General features: G+C 33.4%; 1 protein-coding gene across 3 annotated transcripts in view; it reads left to right on the top strand.

Moving 5' to 3' along the window:
• LOC111004138 (alpha-actinin, sarcomeric) overlaps positions 1-20,795 on the top strand; it is a 34,319-nt gene that overhangs the window by 9,457 nt on the left and 4,067 nt on the right. Inside the window, exons 2-14 of one of the 3 annotated variants that reach the window (XM_022275008.2) lie at positions 13,384-13,588; positions 14,336-14,466; positions 15,167-15,401; positions 15,746-15,831; positions 16,601-16,678; positions 17,137-17,229; positions 17,802-17,905; positions 18,435-18,561; positions 18,725-18,872; positions 18,975-19,125; positions 19,458-19,643; positions 20,148-20,370; positions 20,472-20,660. In XM_022275008.2, the coding sequence (XP_022130700.1) occupies positions 13,384-13,588; positions 14,336-14,466; positions 15,167-15,401; positions 15,746-15,831; positions 16,601-16,678; positions 17,137-17,229; positions 17,802-17,905; positions 18,435-18,561; positions 18,725-18,872; positions 18,975-19,125; positions 19,458-19,643; positions 20,148-20,370; positions 20,472-20,660 (1,956 nt within the window). Of the gene's footprint in view, positions 1-13,383; positions 13,589-14,335; positions 14,467-15,166; positions 15,402-15,745; positions 15,832-16,592; positions 16,679-17,136; positions 17,230-17,801; positions 17,906-18,434; positions 18,562-18,724; positions 18,873-18,974; positions 19,126-19,457; positions 19,644-20,147; positions 20,371-20,471; positions 20,661-20,795 lie in introns of all 3 variants that reach the window. The other 2 variants (XM_022275007.2, XM_022275006.2) reach the window with 2 other exon arrangements.

The raw sequence follows: 20,795 nt of genomic DNA, 5'->3' as shown, positions 1-20,795 counted from the left end.
GTTTCGGTCATCGATCGAATGATAAATTCACACATAGACAGAATGAACCGGGGATCGAACCTACAAACTAAGCTTACACTACTCGATGTTACTAATCTACATGACGAGAAAAACTAGAATGTATAAACATTGTTGTAATAACACATTTTATTTTAATCCTTATCTAAACACAATAAATCGGTCATTTGCTGATATGTTACACAAATATTTAGCCCAGGATTATTTAGATATTTCTTAGATTACAACACTCGAACAATAGATCATTTTGAATTTAATGGCCGCCTTCCAAATGGTTATCAGTTGAGTGGGTGTTGTGATTTTGGCTGAAACAGCTGTTTACTTTGTACAAGGTACTTTGGTTCAACAGTAATTAGCGACAAATGGCCGAGTGTGAATCGTAAATATAGCGAGTTAACTGCTGGGAATTTTAAAAGATTCGACTGTCAAATTTTAAGGTTATTGTGTCGTTATAGAAGATTTATTGCTTTGCTTATACATAGCTATTTATCTATTTTATGTGTATTACCACATACATACATAAAATAGATAAAAAGACAATTATAACAAGTAAAAAGTTTGAGTTGTGTGGACATAACTTTACCTTTAAGATACTTTTAACGCTTGTAGCATTTTCTCGTTCAATCAAAATATAATAAGAATATTTTAAGCAAATTTTAATATGTTTTTTTAGTTAAATGGCAGTAATATGTTTCAGAGAGAACAGACAGCTTTATTTAATGTATAATCTGTGCACCATTTCTGTTGTCTATATCTATCTTTAATAGATAATATTTGCAATCATAAACATCAAAAGGTCTTCGACCTCACACCATATTCTCATTATACTACACATGGTACTACAGTACCTCATTCTCCATTCAAAACCTAGTAAGGAGGTATGACGCAGCAAATCTTCAAAGCTTTTGGACGTTGTACTAACAATGCTAGTACAACTCACATCCCTTCTCACAAAGTAATTACTGTAGACTTACTGTGATCAATATTTTTATTATTTATTCTAATGAATAATTATTGGTTTGCATAGGGTTTTATTAAATCACTCGCTAACTAAGGAATTTATATTTGTCTATTTTCATATGTCTATTATTCTATTTTCAAAATTTTTATTCAAATATATTTTTGTAAAATGTAGCGGTATCGCTGTTTAGAACTACACATTTGCCTCGAAGATATTGATTATAGGCGATAGGCAGTTACAGCTCAGCCTTGAGTTTTATGTCAATTGTCATTATTAAGTAAATTCTTAAAAAAAAAACAAAAATCAAGTTTTTGAAAAGGAAATATCTGGTATAAACATTTCGAAATTTACTGTTATTTTTAGCTGCAATTTTACTACAATCTAGACGCACAGCCTATTGTTCAGTTCTCCATGGGCGTTGTTTGGCCTTATTCGGATTTAAACCACTGCCGCAATCCTTTTATGAAAAGATAACCCATATTTGTATTAAAATATTGTGATATAATCTGCCTTGCCTATTGCCAAGTTCTCAACACCATTTATATACCCGCGAAATGGTTATAAACATCTTTATGAGTATATTTTAAAATAATATTTTTTTCTTAAACTACTGGTCAGAATTACGAGTTAAAATAATTAATATTGTTTAACCCAAGGGACTATCTTTAGTTTTTTTGGTCGAAAGTCATTTAAAAAAGCGTAGCGAAAAATGACCTTTACTTAGCAACTTTTGGAGAAAGAATTTGTTTGTTACGGCAATTATATTTGACCCATGTGCTCTTACCGGCAAAATGACATTTACCCTTGCTCATGTAATAAAAAACAATATGTTTTTACATCTTTGTTGAAGATTTAAGTAGTCTATTTTAGTACTGATGCAAATCTTCATCATAGACAAAAACGAATACGGCTATTCTTGATTTGTCATTGTTGCATTTGGAGCGTAACATGCCTTTGACCCCACTATTCTAATAAATCTATTTCGGAATTAGGTGGCAAGTAAATTCCACGAAACTAAATCATGACAAAACTGTAAATTTACGAAGCAATTGAAATACTGTTGTAGAAATAAATATATCTCATAATTCATAAATGCACCATGATACATACAAGAATTATTAAAAATTATTTATATTTTAACTCGTGCTCCAATTCCTGTAGGAATTATTAGCATGTTTATTACGGCCATCCGTTGACTTTGGTATTTTTAATTTGTCTGTGTTCTGTCCAAACTCTATGACAGATCAGTTTTGATTTAAACTAATCTGACTTATGGGAATAAATTTTCCCGCCAAATAAATGGGTAAAGTCAAGTCGCGCAATTTTTGATACGCAAAATCAGGCAGAGTATAGTCTATAATATTTATCTATGACCAAATCGAACCAATTGTAAGAAAATGTATTATTAATACATATTTAAAAGAATTCAAGCGTCTTATTTCGAGTAAGGTTTCTTCACCTTGACAGTAAAAATACTTCTGAGAAAAATATCTTATTGCGAAGGTCAAATGACATTGGATTGTTTCAACAGTTTTTCAGTTAACATCAACAGAACTAATAGATTTACATAATTCAGTGTTAATGTTTTATTTGTTATTTATGAATAACAGCTGTCTTGTAGGAAGTACATAGGGAATTTACACATATTTAAATTTATTAATACATATTATTAATATTAAAATGAGCCGTGCTGGCCTAGTGCGCCTCTCAACCCTGCGATCATCGGTTCGAATCACATATATGGAGACCAATGATCATTTCCTATGTTTTCATTCATCATTATCAACATTCGACAGAAACCGGCTAGTCTTAAAAATTACAGAGCGAGGCAGGCACAGAAGCTATATGGACTACTTGACTTGAAAAATTTATGATGGACATATTATACAGTAATCGTAGTAGCGGCTTTTTATATTAAAATACTGGTTCATCTTATTTCAATATAATACATAAGTCAGACAATGTTATTTAAACTTTATAAAATAGTAGAACGTTTTACATTCTTAGTTATATATATATCTAAGTGGTTAAGGGATGTGAGCCCGGGTTCGATTTTTATTGAAACTAATTATTAAGTTCTGTTTTTCTTAAAAAACGATACACATAAATCTATAGTTAAAAAAGTGTGAGAGTCATACTTTCCATAAAGATTGATTCACACGGTTCATCGATAGTGAATACAATTGATTTTCACCTGCCATTTCTTAGAATGTTATTTACTGGAAAACATTTTATGTTTCGACGTTTATATTTCCTATAGTTCTTTAAATGTCTGGCATAAAATTAAGAATTTTATGCCAGAAATAAAAAGTTAACTGGTTACAAACGCTGCCATACATTTGAAGGCACTTTTGTGATTTTTCTAAATGCGCATATAACATTTACAGTGAAGGAAATCGTAGTAACCATTGAGATTTTGACAGAAAGCTAGTTCGCTCTTAATCGTTTCTAAATCTCATCATAAGCCTCGACTGAATCTTATACAATCCAAATATCGTTAAAACTTTAAACCAAACTGTTATCGGATATATTTGTATTTATCTTTACCAAAAAGCACAAATATATCCGTTTTCTATTTATGAATTTATTACTTAGTTAAATGTATTGAATTTTTTTCGTCAACGTTTGTATATATTAGGTATTTACATCGTTGGCTATATAAAAACGTGTTTATTCATTTGACAACAATTTATTTTAATGTATAAGATTTGGGAGCCTATTTAAGTAAAAAAATACCTATTTCAAGGTTCCCAGCACTTCCTTAACAAACTTTATAGTAAATTCCATAAAACATTATATCTATTGTATAATTTTATTAATTTTTTTATTATTTTTGTTTTTTCAACACGACTGAGACTATGAATCAGGGTGCATGTGATCGAATGAGTAATTTAATGTATAGCATAATTGTAATTTGTGTATATATAATTTATGTTAGTCGTAGTATTACAAAATAAATACCAACACAGTAATGACTACACCTTATTTAGAGTACCGGTTACGTGGGAAATATTTATAACATCTCAATCGTGCCCTAGATTAATTGCCTCATTTCCTGAATATTTACACTGGAACGTTACGAGAACTTTTGTGCTTTAGATATTTTTAGTTATAACTGGCCAGCGAAGTAGGTTTACTGCTTGTACGTTATCGATCTGATCTGATGATGTATTTTAATCTCCAATTTTGATAATGAATTTGTTTGAAACAACTTCAAATTGCGATAAAATTTTCTGGTTGACTGCATTTTATATTATAGAAAATCTAAATATGTTTTCTTATTCATTTATTACGAAGAGATTTTACTCGATTTTAGCATGTTTTTGAGTCTAATAAAAGACATCTGGTGTAACGAAAAACTTCGCGACAGTTGTATATATTAAAAAAAAACGTATTAAGTATTATGTTTAACAAATCTTTTCAAGGTTTTTGTTGTCCACTAGGTATCTAATCTGAAGTCGTATCTAATATTTATTATTATACGCAGAAATAGAAGACACATGCAAAAGCATTCGCTTATACATATAATATTATGTAAAAACTTGTTCTAGAAGTATCTGCGTTGTATGGATGTTTCAGTAACATACTCATAGCCTTCAACAGTTGAAAATATCCCAGACCACGGATTTACACGCCCACACGACAAATTATTACTATCATGACGAAAATACGTATTCTTCATATTATTTTTAGGCAATCGGTAAGATCTAACATGTTTTGAGTTTCGAGAAACACCATAAGTTTGATTATATATCTACCGTATAGTACCTACCTAAAACTAATCGTGGAATAGAAGGGTATACAATTTTTTTTTCAAAATTCTGCTTTTCCGTGCCTATGCTAGCTTGGCATATGCCTAATGAGTAATATAATCGAATATAAATCGAAAAAATGCCTTTTTCGTCTTACATTAACCTTACAATAATACTTATTAACCATACAAATATGTATTATTATATATTTTGATTGAATCCAGAGAAAAATACATTGTATTGAATTAACGCATATAATTCTTATTTCAGGTATTAAAGAGATACTAAACTTCGACTGAGTGCACAACTCGTGAGTACAACGTGTTCTTACATACTTACATTTTGTTACTATATCTGTAGTGAAACATAGTTCTAAAACTTCGAATAAATTTTGTTGCCATGGATACCGTGTTCTTTCCATGAAGAAGCACAATCCTTTTAACCTACGTTTATAAGGCAGAATACTTTTAATATCTGTTAAATAAAGTTATTCTTAACCTTATTGTTCAAATAAATATTTTGCTTAATCTTAAACTCTAGAGTTATTACGCTAGAGATTGAGTATATAGGCTATATTTATTTCAAAACATTTTTAAGACTGACAGACGAGTAGGAATTAAAAAAATACAAATATTTACAAGGCCGCTATTTACTTTCACAATCTTATCAAAATCATGGGTCATTAACCTTTGCGCACCTTTTACGTTCATACACGTGAGGTAACTTCAAAATAAACAGAAGTAGTATCGCTTCCTACATCGACAATTATGTCAAAAATATTTATGCCAAGGCAAGCATTTTCTTAGACATACTTACTGAATAAAAAAAATTACAGCTCTCAAAGGTTGTAAAACGGGCAAGAAGAACTGGCAAAGAAACTCTGTGTTTTAAATCGCACAGTTACTACTCCAAACATTACTCAGTCCATATTGAACCTGAAACTACATTGCTTTGGTATACAAAGCAATTTATGCACTTTTTTATTATTTATAGAGTTGATACTGACCGACTTGGCTATAAACCAAAGTGAAACACCTTCACAGGTGTTGTCATTTATTAGCAGACACATTAACCTAAATTAATTAATTGTTACCATTCGAACGCACCGTTGCTAGGTATTGCCTGTTTAAGACCTAATTTACGGATATTAAAAGGCAATTATTAGTGGTTTAGTTTATGTATATTTAGTATAGAGTATTAAAATAAGTCTTAACAAAATTGCCAATTAAAATAGATGTGTCATCAGGTAGTGGTACATGTAGTACGTGCATAACATGCATATCTATTTTTTATCTATGATCTAAGCACAGATAACACGATCCACAACTAAGCGTTTTTTAAAACAGTTTTTCCCGCGCACTATCACTAGGTGGAACCAGCTGCCCATTGAAGTATTTCCGAACCAATTCGACTTTAACTCTCCTTTGAAGAGCGTACCAATTCTTAAAACGCCGGCATCGCACTCGCGTTTTATTTTGCTAATCACGGCTAAACGAAACGCGCATCTTGCTTAATTGTAATAACGAGGTTTTATATTAATGATTTGAATATATCAACAGTAGAATTAAATTCCATTTAGACTTAGTAATTTCATGTTGAAATAAGTTTTAATATAACGTGATAGTTCGTTTATTAGTTATTTAGTGCGTAATGCACTGTACAAATCCTCATTAACTATCATTTAAAATGTTGAAATGTTAATAATTAAATCGGCCGTATATCCTATATATTTTTAAATATAACCATACCTATTGTAATTATAAATGTATGATACATACAACTAATATAAATATGTAACATACTTATACAACCTTAATTACGTTTATATGTGTATGTTGCATTTTGTATGCGTGGTTAGTATATCCCTGTCGTCGATACATCTATAAATTTTTCGTTCTTAAAAAAACGGGTGTATGTTGTTTGGCCCAGCAACCTTGCACAGCGTACTGGCGGTGTGCCGTGAGTGCGCCATCTTGAGACCATCAAGAAAACATAAATTAAATTGTTGTCTATTGGTCGTTTCCTGTGGTGTAGTGATCCGATGTAGAAATACTGTATCTCCAAACTGTTTAGGTATAGGCTGTTTGAGGTGTGAATGGCAGCCTTTTATTTAGAAATGCTCAAAGAATGTAAGAATAAGTTTTTTCACTTTTTTTAATAGGAGACAAGCTCCTGGCCGCTTGAGGCTCACCTGATGTTAATTGATAGTTATTAGTAGCCCATGAACATTGTCAAAAGGCTCGCAAGTGCTTTGCCGGCCTTATATCGGTTGGTACGCTCTTCTCTTGAAGGATTTTTTTGTTCTTACAGAATATAGTACATCATTAACACTATTCAATATTGAATTTATAACTGCCATTGTGGCTTGTAGCACATTGTAATGTAATTTAAGACACCCCTTATAAATAATACAAAATATTAAATCGAAGCGATGGAAAGCTAATAGACATTTATGAGTCAATTTAAACGGTGAACGAGTTATTGAGCCGAGAGGTAACAAAGCACGTGACAGAACAAAGAGTGATTATTTTGATCGATTATGACTACTGTGGGCACAGTACAATACGCCTACAACTCCGATACCAGTAAATGTACCTACAGTCTTTCGCAGCCGTCCTTCGAAAGAATCGGTGAATAGCTGACCACGATAGGTGAAAGGCATTTTTGGAATTGTAAAAAGTAAAACAAATTATGGGAATTTTTTAAATTGTAAATAATGTATGTCTGTGGTGAGTTTTTATAGAAGAGCAGATAACCCAGACACAAACACCCATACACCATATCTTTTACTTAAAAAGGGTCCCAGATTCTTTAAATTACAATGCATAGGTAAGTTTTTTCGCCACTCAACGCCAGAGCGCTCGCGAATTGTGAGCAATTTACTTATAATGACGAAATTATCTAATAAATTCGTGTACATATAATATATGTTAAAAAAATGGTAGTACATCCTTGTGTTAGCTAAATACAATATAATGCTATTATAATCAACTATCTTCTTTTTCCAAAGAGTTTATACAGTTCGACAGAAAGGGACCAATTTGTCATTGAAGTGATTAAGGAATGAGTATATTTTCAATATTTAGTTATAAACGTAATTGTAAAAAAACCTTTTTGCCCCTTTTAGGCTTATGTAATACTCGAACTGCCTATTAATGGTGATCCGACAATTTAATTTGTCTTATAAAACAAGAGTCAATTTACATAAATATTAACTATGTGCCGGAATTCATGAAGTTCTATAATATTTTATAGCTGTTCTAGAATAATTTATCATCTTTCTAAAATCAATTTTCTCTTTTAAATTATTCATCAGATGTTTTCCGAGTTTATATAACTCGTGACTGATGATGGGTGCAATTAATATAATATTTGAAAACTTTGCTTTCTAAACAACTTTCAAAATTTAACTTCAAATGCGATATCCGTAAATACATCTGAGATAAACTCTTGCCAAAAGCAATAACCCACCAGTGTCACGCTTGACTTCTTTAAAATTATTTCTAGTTCATAAATTAGTCGCCGGTATAAATAATAGTTAATTGTCATTCTGACAGTTCACAGTCATACTAAGGTCGTGTTCTAAATTCAAATTGATACAGATAAAAAAATCGATTGACCTTGTAAACATAGAGCGCCCTAAAAACATACCATAGAACATGACATTGTTTATCAATTCTCGTAAGTCTATAAATCGATATCTTCAAATTTTATATTGGAAAAGTTTAAGACATAAAATGGAAATTTATGTATTTGTTAAAACGAACCATATGCGTGCTAGTTTAGTCAAACTTAGAAAGTGTTATAAAAATACAGTATTTGTTGATTCTATATTAATATGTAAATTCTCGAACGTGTAGTAGAAAAGTGGAGTATGACGTCAAAAATTCAGCTTAGCCAACAAAAAAGATTTTCAGTTTCCTACATTATCATAAGATCCCAGTTTGAATGTGTACAAATTCAGGATATAACACTATATGATGCCACCAATGATTTAAAACGCTTTTAAACTTGGAATATAATAGAATATCTGGCACCTGCAAATATAATTTTAGAAATGACCGTGCAGATATATCCACATTCTAGGTCACCTGTCGGGGACTATCCTTCGAGGTCGAGTTTACACTAAGGTTAATTTGTTATTCCTCTATCTCTAAAAATATTGTAACTAGTTCGCGTGTCACATTTCGTTTTGTGTTTATTTTAACCGGTTCTACTAGTACAAGAAAGTTGTCGTATGCAAATTCGTTTAAAAATACAGTCTTACTAAGATACTATATAAGTTTTTGATGGCTGGCTCGTGTTTATGGAATTTATGGCAGTTCATTAAAAAATAGTCTTCTTTTAAGCCTGGTAAATGAAATTCCTTTTAAATAAGCCTAGCATATTTTATATTCGTTTATATATTGTCATAGTAACTACATACATATACTAAAACCATTATATCAGGCTTTTGTCTCTGTAATACGAGCTAGCCATCCATAACTGCTCCCCTCACACTTTGAAATCAATTTTTCTCTAGTTTTTATAAAATATTATATCTCTTCGTGTTTCTTTTCCTATAAGTGTTTATCACATTAAATTTTTTTTTCTTGTACCAATGTATCAGTGTGCCGAGCGTTGACAAGCTTTTATCAATAAACAAATTCTAGGAACCCGATGTTAGTTTAAAGTCAAGTCCAAGTCCTTATTTTACGTCAGGTATGAATATCGTGAACAGACGTCCCGTCTTGAACGGGACTGTCCCTTTTCCCCAATTACGAGTCCCGGTGTCCAGAAAAATACTGAGGGACCCAAAATTGTCCCGTTTTCAGAAACCGTTCGAAAAGCAGCAGAATTTAAAAAAACGTGCCTAAAGTTTCATTCTTATTTGAAATCGTCACCAGATATATATTAAAATTGTTCTTCTGATAAATATAAATCTGTGGCCATAGGTCAGAATATGATAAATGCAATTTCATTACAGCACGAGCAATGACATTATTAAGAAATCTTGAAGGCACTATTAAAATATGAACCACTTGATATATTAATAATTAATTTACTTATAAACCTATATTTTGTGATACGTAACTTATAAGCCATATAATTTTAAGGTTTTTTTTCATTGACTTTATTATTTATTTGGCTTAAATTAAACCAATGTCCCGTTTGGAGTCAACGAAAAAATGGTCACTTTAGGTATGATCCACGTAAAACGCCACGATGATGAGTCATGACAAACTGTATCAGAATGCAGTCCGGTCACTTCTGCATCGAAATGTCGACAGACGCAATCACTAATCACCACGCATCATCTGATTTATACCCAGAGCAAATCTGTCTTAAGTTTGTTAATTCGATTAAATAGTAAAGGCCAAGTGATGATCTGCTGTGTTTATAATTGATGCTTGTATAGCTAGCTATAACTGCTGTTTAAACGCGTTAGATTTGTATTAGGAAATAGCAGAAAGGTTAGTAGACATCATAGAAAACCGAAGAGCTGGCAGCTACCTCCGGCAAAGAGTTAGTCTAGCTATTCAAAGGGAAACGCTGCCAGTATCTTCGAACATTGCCTAAACTCCTATTAATAATATATTTTAGTTATTATATTATGTATTTTAAGGTTTTTAATTTATGTTCATTGTTCTAGTATAATTCGTTATTTCTAAAATATATGTACTACTTATTAAAGTGTTAAATATATATTTATGGTTTAATTCAATGTAAGTAAATTATTTAAAGTATATTGAGTTAGACGACTATTCTCGCATTTTGTGAAATAAGCTCATTTATTCATTTCAATGGATTCATAGGATACCACTGTGTGTATTTGCGATTTCTAATCCTATTAAATTACTCGTAAAGGCGGAATGATAAACATTATTAGACTGTATAATCTGTGCAAAATATTATTTCGTATTATTAAGCTGACAGATCACAGATTATAAACATAACATTAGAATGAATAATCTAACTATAGAAATTCACAATTTATAAGTCAAATTCAAATTCAGGTATAATCTATTAACGTATTTATAAATGAATTTCTTAATTTAATTACGTATACAAAGTTACGAGACCTTACGCTATAATTAAAAGCGAAAGTATGAGGAAAAGTTAGCCATAAATATTATAGATTCTATCCGTGTCATTGGAAATAAATTACTTCTGTAGCTCATTGATATTCTATTGTCTATGATTTTGTGAAAAGATTTTGTGTTCAATTTATTTATAAATAAAGTATATTATGTATTTGAGTACAGAACGTATAAAAAAATTTAAAAGTTGCAATATGTCCCATAATCCCATTCCAACTTATCTTTTTATTTATGTATTAGGATTTAAGGAGGCAAACAGTCATGAGGCTCATCTGAAGTTCAGTGATACCGCCGCCCATGGACACTCACATTCCCAGAAGGTTCGCAAGTGCGTTTCCGGCCTATCAAATATTGGTACACTCTTTTTTTTATGGACCCTAAGTCGAATTGGTTTAAACTACTTCTGTGGGCAGCTGGTTCCACATAGAGCCTGCCTTAGTAAACGCTGAGTTGTGAAAAAACACTTTAAAAGGTGAACCTATGATCCTACTAATAATACCAAACATGTTGCTCAAACTCGCAAACTCAAAGGTATGTTAAGATGATATAACAAACAAGTAGATGTGCTATTTTGAGTACTGGAAACCGAGTATAGCGATTACAAATGGATGCGCCATAAAACGTGAACTAACAATAACAGAATGCAAAGACGTAACAATTACTTCAATTACACCCGCAATCTATTGTAGCCTTGTAATTGCCGACCAGTGCTTTCATATAGCAAAAGTATTGCGGTAAATTCTAGAAAAATCGGTACATCGTCTGTAAGATGATCTTAGATCTATAAGTCAACAATGATATTATATTATTATTATTTATAATAATAATATAAAATTCTACATCTTTAAGACAGTAAATTTTTGCGTATGATTTAAAACAAATGACAGCTTAGGTACAGAGCTTACATTCGTTTCCTTAAATACTTCTTAAAATCGTATTTTTAATTCAATACAATTTTCGAAAATCCCGGCACTTTTGGGAAAAATATGAACTGTATCTACTGAAACTGCAGTATATCGGAATTCAATTGAAAAGAAAACGCAACAAATGAAGCTAAAGAATTATCGGAACGACCTTGAACACCGGAACCAAAGGCGTGGTAAACTGGTTACATTTCATACAAAAGTAGCTTTACCTACTTCCATCACCTGTTTTGCAGCTGCCTTTACCAATTTACCGGTCGGCACGTGATCTTTCATGCTTTTATTTACCTTCAGATATCTCGTCTCAGAAATTAATTAAACAAAAATATTTGAATAATGACAATGAATTAATATTGAATAATGACTTGTTGCTTACCAAACCATTATCTGTGGCAAGAACTTTCGCTGATAGCATGTGATTGTTATAATCTGTATTAGTCGAAGTCTGTGAGATACTGTGCCACAGATATATATTACTTTTTAACAAGTATGACCTTCCAATAGTCACTTTATTACCCTGAGGAACCTATCGACATTCGTTGACTCAATGTTTTGAGATATCATAAAAGGAAAAGTCGTGATGTTTGAACATGATTCTTACATCAGTATGACTCTCATATCTACAATTGCTCATTTGCGGACTATTTACAATAGATATTGCAACTTTCATTGCTCAATGTATGGGTCAAATACGTGATCTCGGCATTAGCTTTGTGTAACAGTTTTTTTTTTGTAATTTGAAATTGTCCTTTAGGTTTATCTTACTGCAGTATTAATGTTAGTTATCTATCGTTTTACATTTGTATATAAAATAGTTGTTCTTATTTCTAGCTTTCTTTCTATTCTAAGAGATATCCTGATAGTAATATTTTTTCTCATTAAAAAAACATTCGTTTGCTTAATATTGCTAAAACGATTTTCGCCATTACCAAGGAATTTTAATTGTGGTTAAGACCAAATACAATCATATTTCGTACATAACTCGTTTCGTGAGCTTTTCTGAAATGGCATAACATTACAAATACTGTAAATAATTCGAGATTAAATCCGTCAAAATAGTATTTAGTATTTTAGAGTACTTTCGTAAATCAAAGACAATATCATCGAAGGAACTATTGAACATATTTACATATTACAGTTAGATCCAAAAGTCGAAATAATTCTAAATTTAAAAGCAACACATTACCATAGCCACTTGCTATAAACCAATAACCGTCTGAGTTTTGGCTGAGAGGGTCGCACCCTCCCGGTCCCCGTTGCAAATGCAGTATTGATCAGTGCTACACACGTGGGAATCCCCTCTCAACACGAATCCACTTCAATAAATTGAAGGTCATTGTCGTTACTCTCAATTTACTACTATTACTACCGTAGTATAACAGGACCCAAATAAAGATTTAATTTTGACTCAAGAAACATGATAAAGCATGATAATTTTAGGCAAGGCATTTATTTATTTATGATGTGATGACGACATACTTATATGTTCAATATATGATACGAGCTATCGTTTATAAAATATTTTTCAATAAAAATACTCGTAATTTTTATTCTTCATCTCATATTACGCCATCACACTTATTCACTAATTACTATGAAATTTTAATTTTAATAATAATATTAATTTTAAATAATATTTCCGTTTCCAGACGTTCACAGCATGGTGCAACAGCCACTTGCGCAAAGCCGGAACTGGCATCGAGAACATAGACGAAGACTTCCGCAATGGGCTGAAACTCATGCTTCTCCTGGAGGTGATATCCGGCGAAACCCTGCCGAAGCCAGACCGAGGCAAAATGCGCTTTCACAAGATCGCCAATGTCAATAAGGCACTTGATTTCATTGCATCCAAAGGTGAGTTTTTTTTATCAAATCCTGCGAAGACATATAGAGTGTAATTACAAACCATTGGTTTGGTTTGTTGGTATGAATTATTATACTCGCCAGAATTTTGTAAAATTACGATCATTACGTAAAGTGACAGTTGTATTTTAGAAATTTGAATATTTTTAAGCTTTACGTATTTGTTATTTTATATTGAATTGATTTATTTATAAATAAATAAATCAGTGTTGCTACATCTTCCGCCTGGGCCTGAGATTTTTGAAGCTGTTTTATGATAATTTAATGTAATAGGTAGGATAGCTGATAGCTGGATAGGTCCTGTGCCAAACACATTTTTTTTTGTATCCTAAAGCCAGCCGGGAACTTCACGATGTTTTCCTTCGACGTTCGAACGAATGTAAAATGTCCACACGTTGAAGCGTTATATAAACACTGCTTATTTATTATTATATTAATTTAAAATATATGTAACAATCAAATAGACCCATCGAAGAAAAACAATTTGAGGGGTGTCAAGGGACATCCGGATGGAACGAAGTTCCTCTCGATTGATTAGTAAAAATATAATGTAATATAAACTTAATCAATTACATATAACTGGCTTGCTTTCTATAAGAGAGAGAGAGAGTCATACAGAGAAACACGCGCGTCTTATTTTTTTCCGTCTAGCCCCCTTTCGAAACTTCGTTCCAAAAATATTATATATCCCTTATACCATCAGAAAGAGAAAATAATATATTTGCATATGTATTGCAGGTGTAAAGCTGGTCTCCATCGGTGCTGAAGAAATCGTCGATGGTAACCTAAAAATGACACTTGGTATGATCTGGACTATCATTCTTAGATTTGCCATTCAAGACATCTCCGTTGAAGAAATGACCGCTAAGGTAATATTAACATTTAAATACTTAAACCAATTATCAATATTAGATGAAAATCTGTTACGAAGTTACCGATTTGTTGGCCGGTTTAACGAATTGGCCAGTAAAGTTCAATACTTATATAGTTAAATCTGTACTGATGAAAGATTTTGACTGCAGTCGAGAAAAGATATCACGGCTATTACAAACTATTAGTTGCGATGACAAATACGTATTGAATTTGAACCCTACAATGAGTTAATTTTAAGGATTGGGGGTGCGTAGAGTTTCTTCGACTTTGTACGTCAATCGAGGTTTTTTTCATATCAATTATTATAATCGGTAATACTGGAATGAAATAATCATTAATTTGATAGCGTAGTTCCGTTTTGCTTTGTTGTCAATGGGCTTTCTAGATTTACTAATAGTTTATCTTAACAAGTATGTTTATGTATGTGTCACATGATATTTTTAATTTGATTTTTTAATGGGGGCAAATTTATGTGTAAACCTGTGTAAATATAGTAGTTTTATATTTGTTGTTTATGTATATACGGAAAACTTTATTTACTGAAGTTATTATTTTGCCGCGTTAGGGAAAAATGATGAGAGTAAATGTGTACGATACGCGCGCACACCGTCACAAAAAACCGACACCCTAAAGTAAACATACAACTTCACTGTAATGATAACTAATTTATCTAAACGATGTGTTTCTCAATTGCAGGAAGGTCTTCTTCTCTGGTGCCAGCGCAAGACCGCCCCCTACAAGAATGTGAACGTGCAAAACTTCCACCTGTCCTTCAAGGACGGTCTCGCCTTCTGCGCCCTCATCCACAGGCACAGGCCTGACCTGATCGACTACAGCAAGCTCTCGAAGGACAACCCTCTCGAGAACCTCAACACGGCTTTCGATGTTGCCGAGAAGTATCTTGATATTCCACGCATGTTGGATCCAGATGGTGAGTTCCTCTAATAGATAATACATCGTATGATAAGGGCTTTAGTAGTTTCTTATAGCAGAGAAGAGAGTTAGTAATCGTTATTTTATTATCATTATTAAAAATATTTGTCGTAACAAAACACGTAATTTTTAAAACGATTGTTTTTTGCTTTATAAATTATAAGTTTATTATATAGAGTATAGACAAATAAATAACCAGAAATCTTAGCATAGACAATAATATTTTATTCAAACGAATAAGTTTAAAACCAAAATATTCATAATGCAAATGTGATATGTACATTATGGCGTATGCTGGCTTTCCAAGAAATCCATCGAATCTCAAACGTAATAATATTGCAGACTTAATAAACACCCCCAAGCCGGACGAACGCGCTATAATGACCTATGTATCATGTTACTACCACGCCTTCCAAGGCGCGCAACAGGTATTTGAGATGGCCCTTAGCATCGAGAGCCCTAACGCCAGACAGTGTGTCACTTATAGCATGTTTAGTGTATCGCCTTCCTTAGAATTGTTAAGAAATTGACAGCTTAACCTGATTGTGAATTTCTTTTTATAAACTTTGATATTGTTGTCCTGCTCTCGGAGTTACTTGTGAAGTAAGATAGCAATATCTTTTGTTTATTTACCGATTCCCCTAACTTACGCTGACGCGTCAAGTTTTCTACTAATAGATATAAGATATTTTGTGTATTTTTATTAAACCCTATGCCTATTGTTATTAACTTACAGCAAAATGGAAGCCTTAACGACAGTCATGAAAATGCTTTTATTATTACCTTTAAGCTCAGTCTAATATTTAGGTGTCTTAAAGAAGTCTAAAGCTCATATAAAACCGACCCATTCAAAATCTTCACTTGTTTATATTAAATTTATAAATAAAATTGTTTCAAAAGATCTACGAAGACAAGTTCATTTGTCGATTTAGAATCCATCAGAACTAAAATCGGATTACCTTTGGACTCTTAATTATACGGCGTTTAAAATTTCATTAAAATATTTACTGTTTAATAAAGTAAATAAAATATATTGAATCTAAAAAAGTTACAACTCTATAATATAATTTCCAAGACATATCTTTCTCGGTCGAGACTCAGATCCATCAGCCTTTTGTGACGCGTCAAAGCCTTCCTAGTTCCTAAGTAAAGCATGTACTAACCATCGTCGCTTGCGTGCGCTTGCTAGATCTGCAGAACACGGCGATGCCAGACGAGCGAGCCGTCATGACTTACGTCTCTTCTTACTACCATTGCTTCTCTGGCGCCCAGAAGGTTTGTCTTTCTATTTAACAATGTCTTAAGTAAGTCAGTGTATATTATTTATCAATTATATATTGAAATATATATCAGGATTTTTCATTAATCATTTCTGTAAGCACTATAAAATACTTAATATTTGTTCTACGCAAGATACTTTTTAAGAAAAATAAATGTAATTGTATTGATTTAACGTACGCATCTGTCTGTTTTCAAAATAGCGTAATCAAGATTTAACAGAAAGAGAAAAGAGGACTTCAACGCCCGCAATTAGATTAATTTAGTTTTATAAACAAGGGAATCAGTTTTTCAAGTAATTATAGGATAATAGGTCAAGTCGCGTTAGTTTTCTAATTATTATAATTCACAATCAATTATCACAACTAAATTTTTCAGTTTCAAAGCAAACGCTTAGTATGTTACACGTAAAAGATGTTTGTAAATTTATTTTAATGTAGTTTATAATATTGTAGGCTGAAACCGCCGCGAACCGCATCTGCAAAGTGCTCAAGGTGAACCAGGAGAACGAGCGCCTCATGGAAGAGTACGAGCGTCTTGCCAGTGATGTAAGTCATTTCAGCAAAATCCGTATTTCTCGTTCATTTCAAAAATAAACCTCTACCTTTGTACATATTCTTAAAAATGATCTTGAAATCACTCAGGTAGTAGTTCCTTTATTATAAATAAAATCAGTGGTCCCTTTTTAAGTCTGGGCCTCAGATTTCTGTATCTGTTTTATGGTCATTTGTTAAGCAAGTAAAGGATTAGCCTTGCCTGACACAAGCCGTCGACTTTATGGATCTAATGCAGCCTTTTCTCACGATGTTTTCGTTCACCGTTCGAGCGAATGTTAAATACGCACTTAGAAAGACAGTTAATTGATGCATAGCTGGGGATTGAACCATCATCTACTACTCTCACTAACTACTAACACTACTCTTCTTATTTTCATTTCTTCACTTCACTTCTGTTTCATTATTATAGTTTGTTTTATAATGTTTTTCACTACATGACTTTTATCAAATTAATCGCGATTTTATTCTCACTTGTTTCTATTCCTTTTTTCGTCATCATTAAGGCTTTTTTATACTAATTGCAATGCTCACGATAGTTTTTAGCAGGTTAATATGATTTACAGTTACTGGAATGGATCCGACGCACGATGCCCTGGCTGAACAGCAGACAGACCGACAACTCGCTCGCTGGATGTCAAAAGAAGTTGGAGGACTACCGTACTTACAGGTACTTTATATACAAAAAAGATACACAGTTGTATTTGTATGAAAAGCAAAGTTTGAACATGAAACGTGGGTGTCGACAGCCAAGTGGTCTCTCTGCATCTTCTACTGCATTTTTAATGGAGAGTATTGAGAGGAGTTGTTCGAAATCATCTGCAGCTGAGTTTCATCATCGGCAATCGAGGTGGAATTTGAAATTCCACCCGTATTTGGAACCAGCTGCCCACTGAAGAAATTCCGAACCAATTCGACTTTCCAATTCGAAAAAATTCGAAAAAAAAGAGAAAACAAAACAAACAAACAAAACTATAGTGGTCGCATTTTCTTAAAAGTCATAAATATGTACTAATAATTATAAAAGAGCTAATAAGTTTATAAAAAAGTAAATGCAAGAAAAAAATGTTGTTATAAAACATAAGTAGATTGTAATAAGAATGAAGATAGTAAGAATTCCTCGTACTTTACATAAGATTATGTTTTAAAAAACTTCTAAATAAGTTACAAATTGTTATAATATAAATATTTCTAAACAGACGCAAGCACAAACCTCCCCGTGTGGAGCAAAAGGCGAAGCTGGAGACCAACTTCAACACGCTCCAAACTAAACTGCGTCTGAGCAACAGGCCCGCCTACATGCCCACCGAGGGCAAGATGGTTTCCGTAAGTGGAATTATTTGTCACCCTAATTAATATTTCCTGTCCCTCTCTAGGAAAGAAGAGAGTTGACACTCCTCTGCTGCAAAGCTTCTAGGCTTCTATTATTAATAAAGGAATTTTTATTTTTCTAGTACATTGTAATTTTAAATAAAATGTTAACATTTAGGACATCGCCCAATCCTGGAAAGGTCTGGAGATCGCAGAAAAGGCTTTCGAGGAATGGCTCCTGAGCGAAATGATGCGTCTGGAGCGACTCGAGTACCTGGCGCAGAAGTTCAAGCACAAGGCCGACATCCACGAGGACTGGACTAGAGGTGATGTGGTCTCTTTGACCGACTGCAAAATAGTGTTATCATAGAAAACACAAAAATCTACTTTACAATGCTAAATAATTAATAATTTAAATAAACTTCCAGGCAAGGAGGAGATGCTGCAGTCTCAAGACTTCAGGCAATGCAAGTTGTACGACATCAAGGCGTTGAAGAAGAAGCACGAGGCCTTCGAGTCGGACCTGGCCGCGCACCAGGACAGGGTGGAGCAGATCGCCGCCATTGCACAGGAACTCAAGTGAGACATTTTCATAAAATTAGGAGTCTAATCACAGACTCTCCTTTTCATTTGAAATGGTTACTTTTATATGTATAATAAAAAATACCTTGCCAGAATAAAATCCTTCCAACCCATAGATATTGTTGTCTGTTCTATATAAAATAAAAAAGGTTAAACAAATAAGCAACAGCAGGGCAACTAATGAAACCTTCTGATTTTTCTTGCAAAATCACTTCATTAAACTGAATTTTTGCATCTTCCAATCATTTACAAGAAATTAATTTTAAGACTACATTTCACTGGCAGCTTTTCTTCGCATCTCATGACTTCACACCTGTCTCTTTCTCCAGCACCTTGGAATATCACGAAGTAGCCAACGTGAACGCTCGCTGCCAGCGCATCTGCTCCCAGTGGGACCGCCTCGGAGCCCTCACGCAGCGAAGACGCGCCGCCCTCGACGATGCAGAGCGGGTGCTGGAGCAGATCGACTTGCTGCACCTCGAGTTTGCCAAGAGGGCCGCGCCATTCAACAACTGGTCAGTATTTAGTCTTTCAACTGTTTGCGTGTGCTGTCGCTAGATGGCGTTTGACAAACTTTTTTAAGTATAGACATGTTTGTATCGTAATAGGCTGTTTGACAAGATTTCAACATTGTTTATTATTGTCTATGGTACACAACACAGTTGAAACTCCTTGCTTAGGTTGGAAATATTTCGTTAGCGTGTTTCAGGGTATGACGTCATTGCAGTAATTGCAGGCCTTAAATAATTTAAATTAAAAATTACTTATTTCCTGCTAGAAACGCTTCTCTAGACAAAATGGCGTTTTAATAATAGATTACTGATTATTAGTAAAACTTCGAGAAAAAATACACGCTATTGGTTGATGTATTCATTAGAGTAATTACATATTAGGTCTTCAGATAGAAATTTTGTCCAAAAACGTCTTATGCAGTAAAAGCTGATTTTTATTAATTTATATTATCATCAGCTCGCACTTTTTGTTTGCAACTATCAGTTTATTCCGAATCGAATTATTAGGCTGGACGGCACCCGCGAGGACTTGGTGGACATGTTCATCGTGCACACCATCGAAGAGATCTCCGGCCTAATGGACGCCCACGCTCGTTTCAAGGCCACCCTCGGAGAGGCCGACAAGGAGTACCAGGCCATCGTCAATCTCGTGCACCAAGTGGAGTCCATCGTCAAACAGCACCAGATCCCCGGAGGACTGGAGAACCCTTACACCACGCTCACTGCGCATGTAAGCTGCCCGATTAAACATATTATATTGTTATTTTAATTGAAGCGTAAAGCGAATTAATCCAATGACAGCGAATAACGATATTGATACTTTCTTCACAGGAATTGAACCGCAAATGGTCGGACGTGAGACAACTAGTGCCGCAGCGCGACGCCACGTTAGCGGCGGAACTCCGCAAGCAGCAGAACAACGAGAACCTCAGGAGACAGTTCGCGGAGAAGGCCAACGCGGTCGGACCCTGGATCGAGAGGCAGATGGACGCCGTCACCGCTATCGGTATGGGATTGCAGGTAAGAAGTGGGTGTTTTGGTCTTTCGATAAAGGTTAAAGACCAAAGATATTTAGATAGAGTAAATTGTCACCAATTACTGTTATGCAATTGGTCAATATTAAAACATAAAACTTTTGCAGATAATTTGCTTAAA

Source organism: Pieris rapae, chromosome 13 (assembly GCF_905147795.1).
Source record: "Pieris rapae chromosome 13, ilPieRapa1.1, whole genome shotgun sequence".
NCBI classification, from domain to species: Eukaryota; Metazoa; Arthropoda; class Insecta; order Lepidoptera; family Pieridae; genus Pieris; species Pieris rapae.
This window is presented reverse-complemented; position numbering and strand designations above follow the sequence as displayed.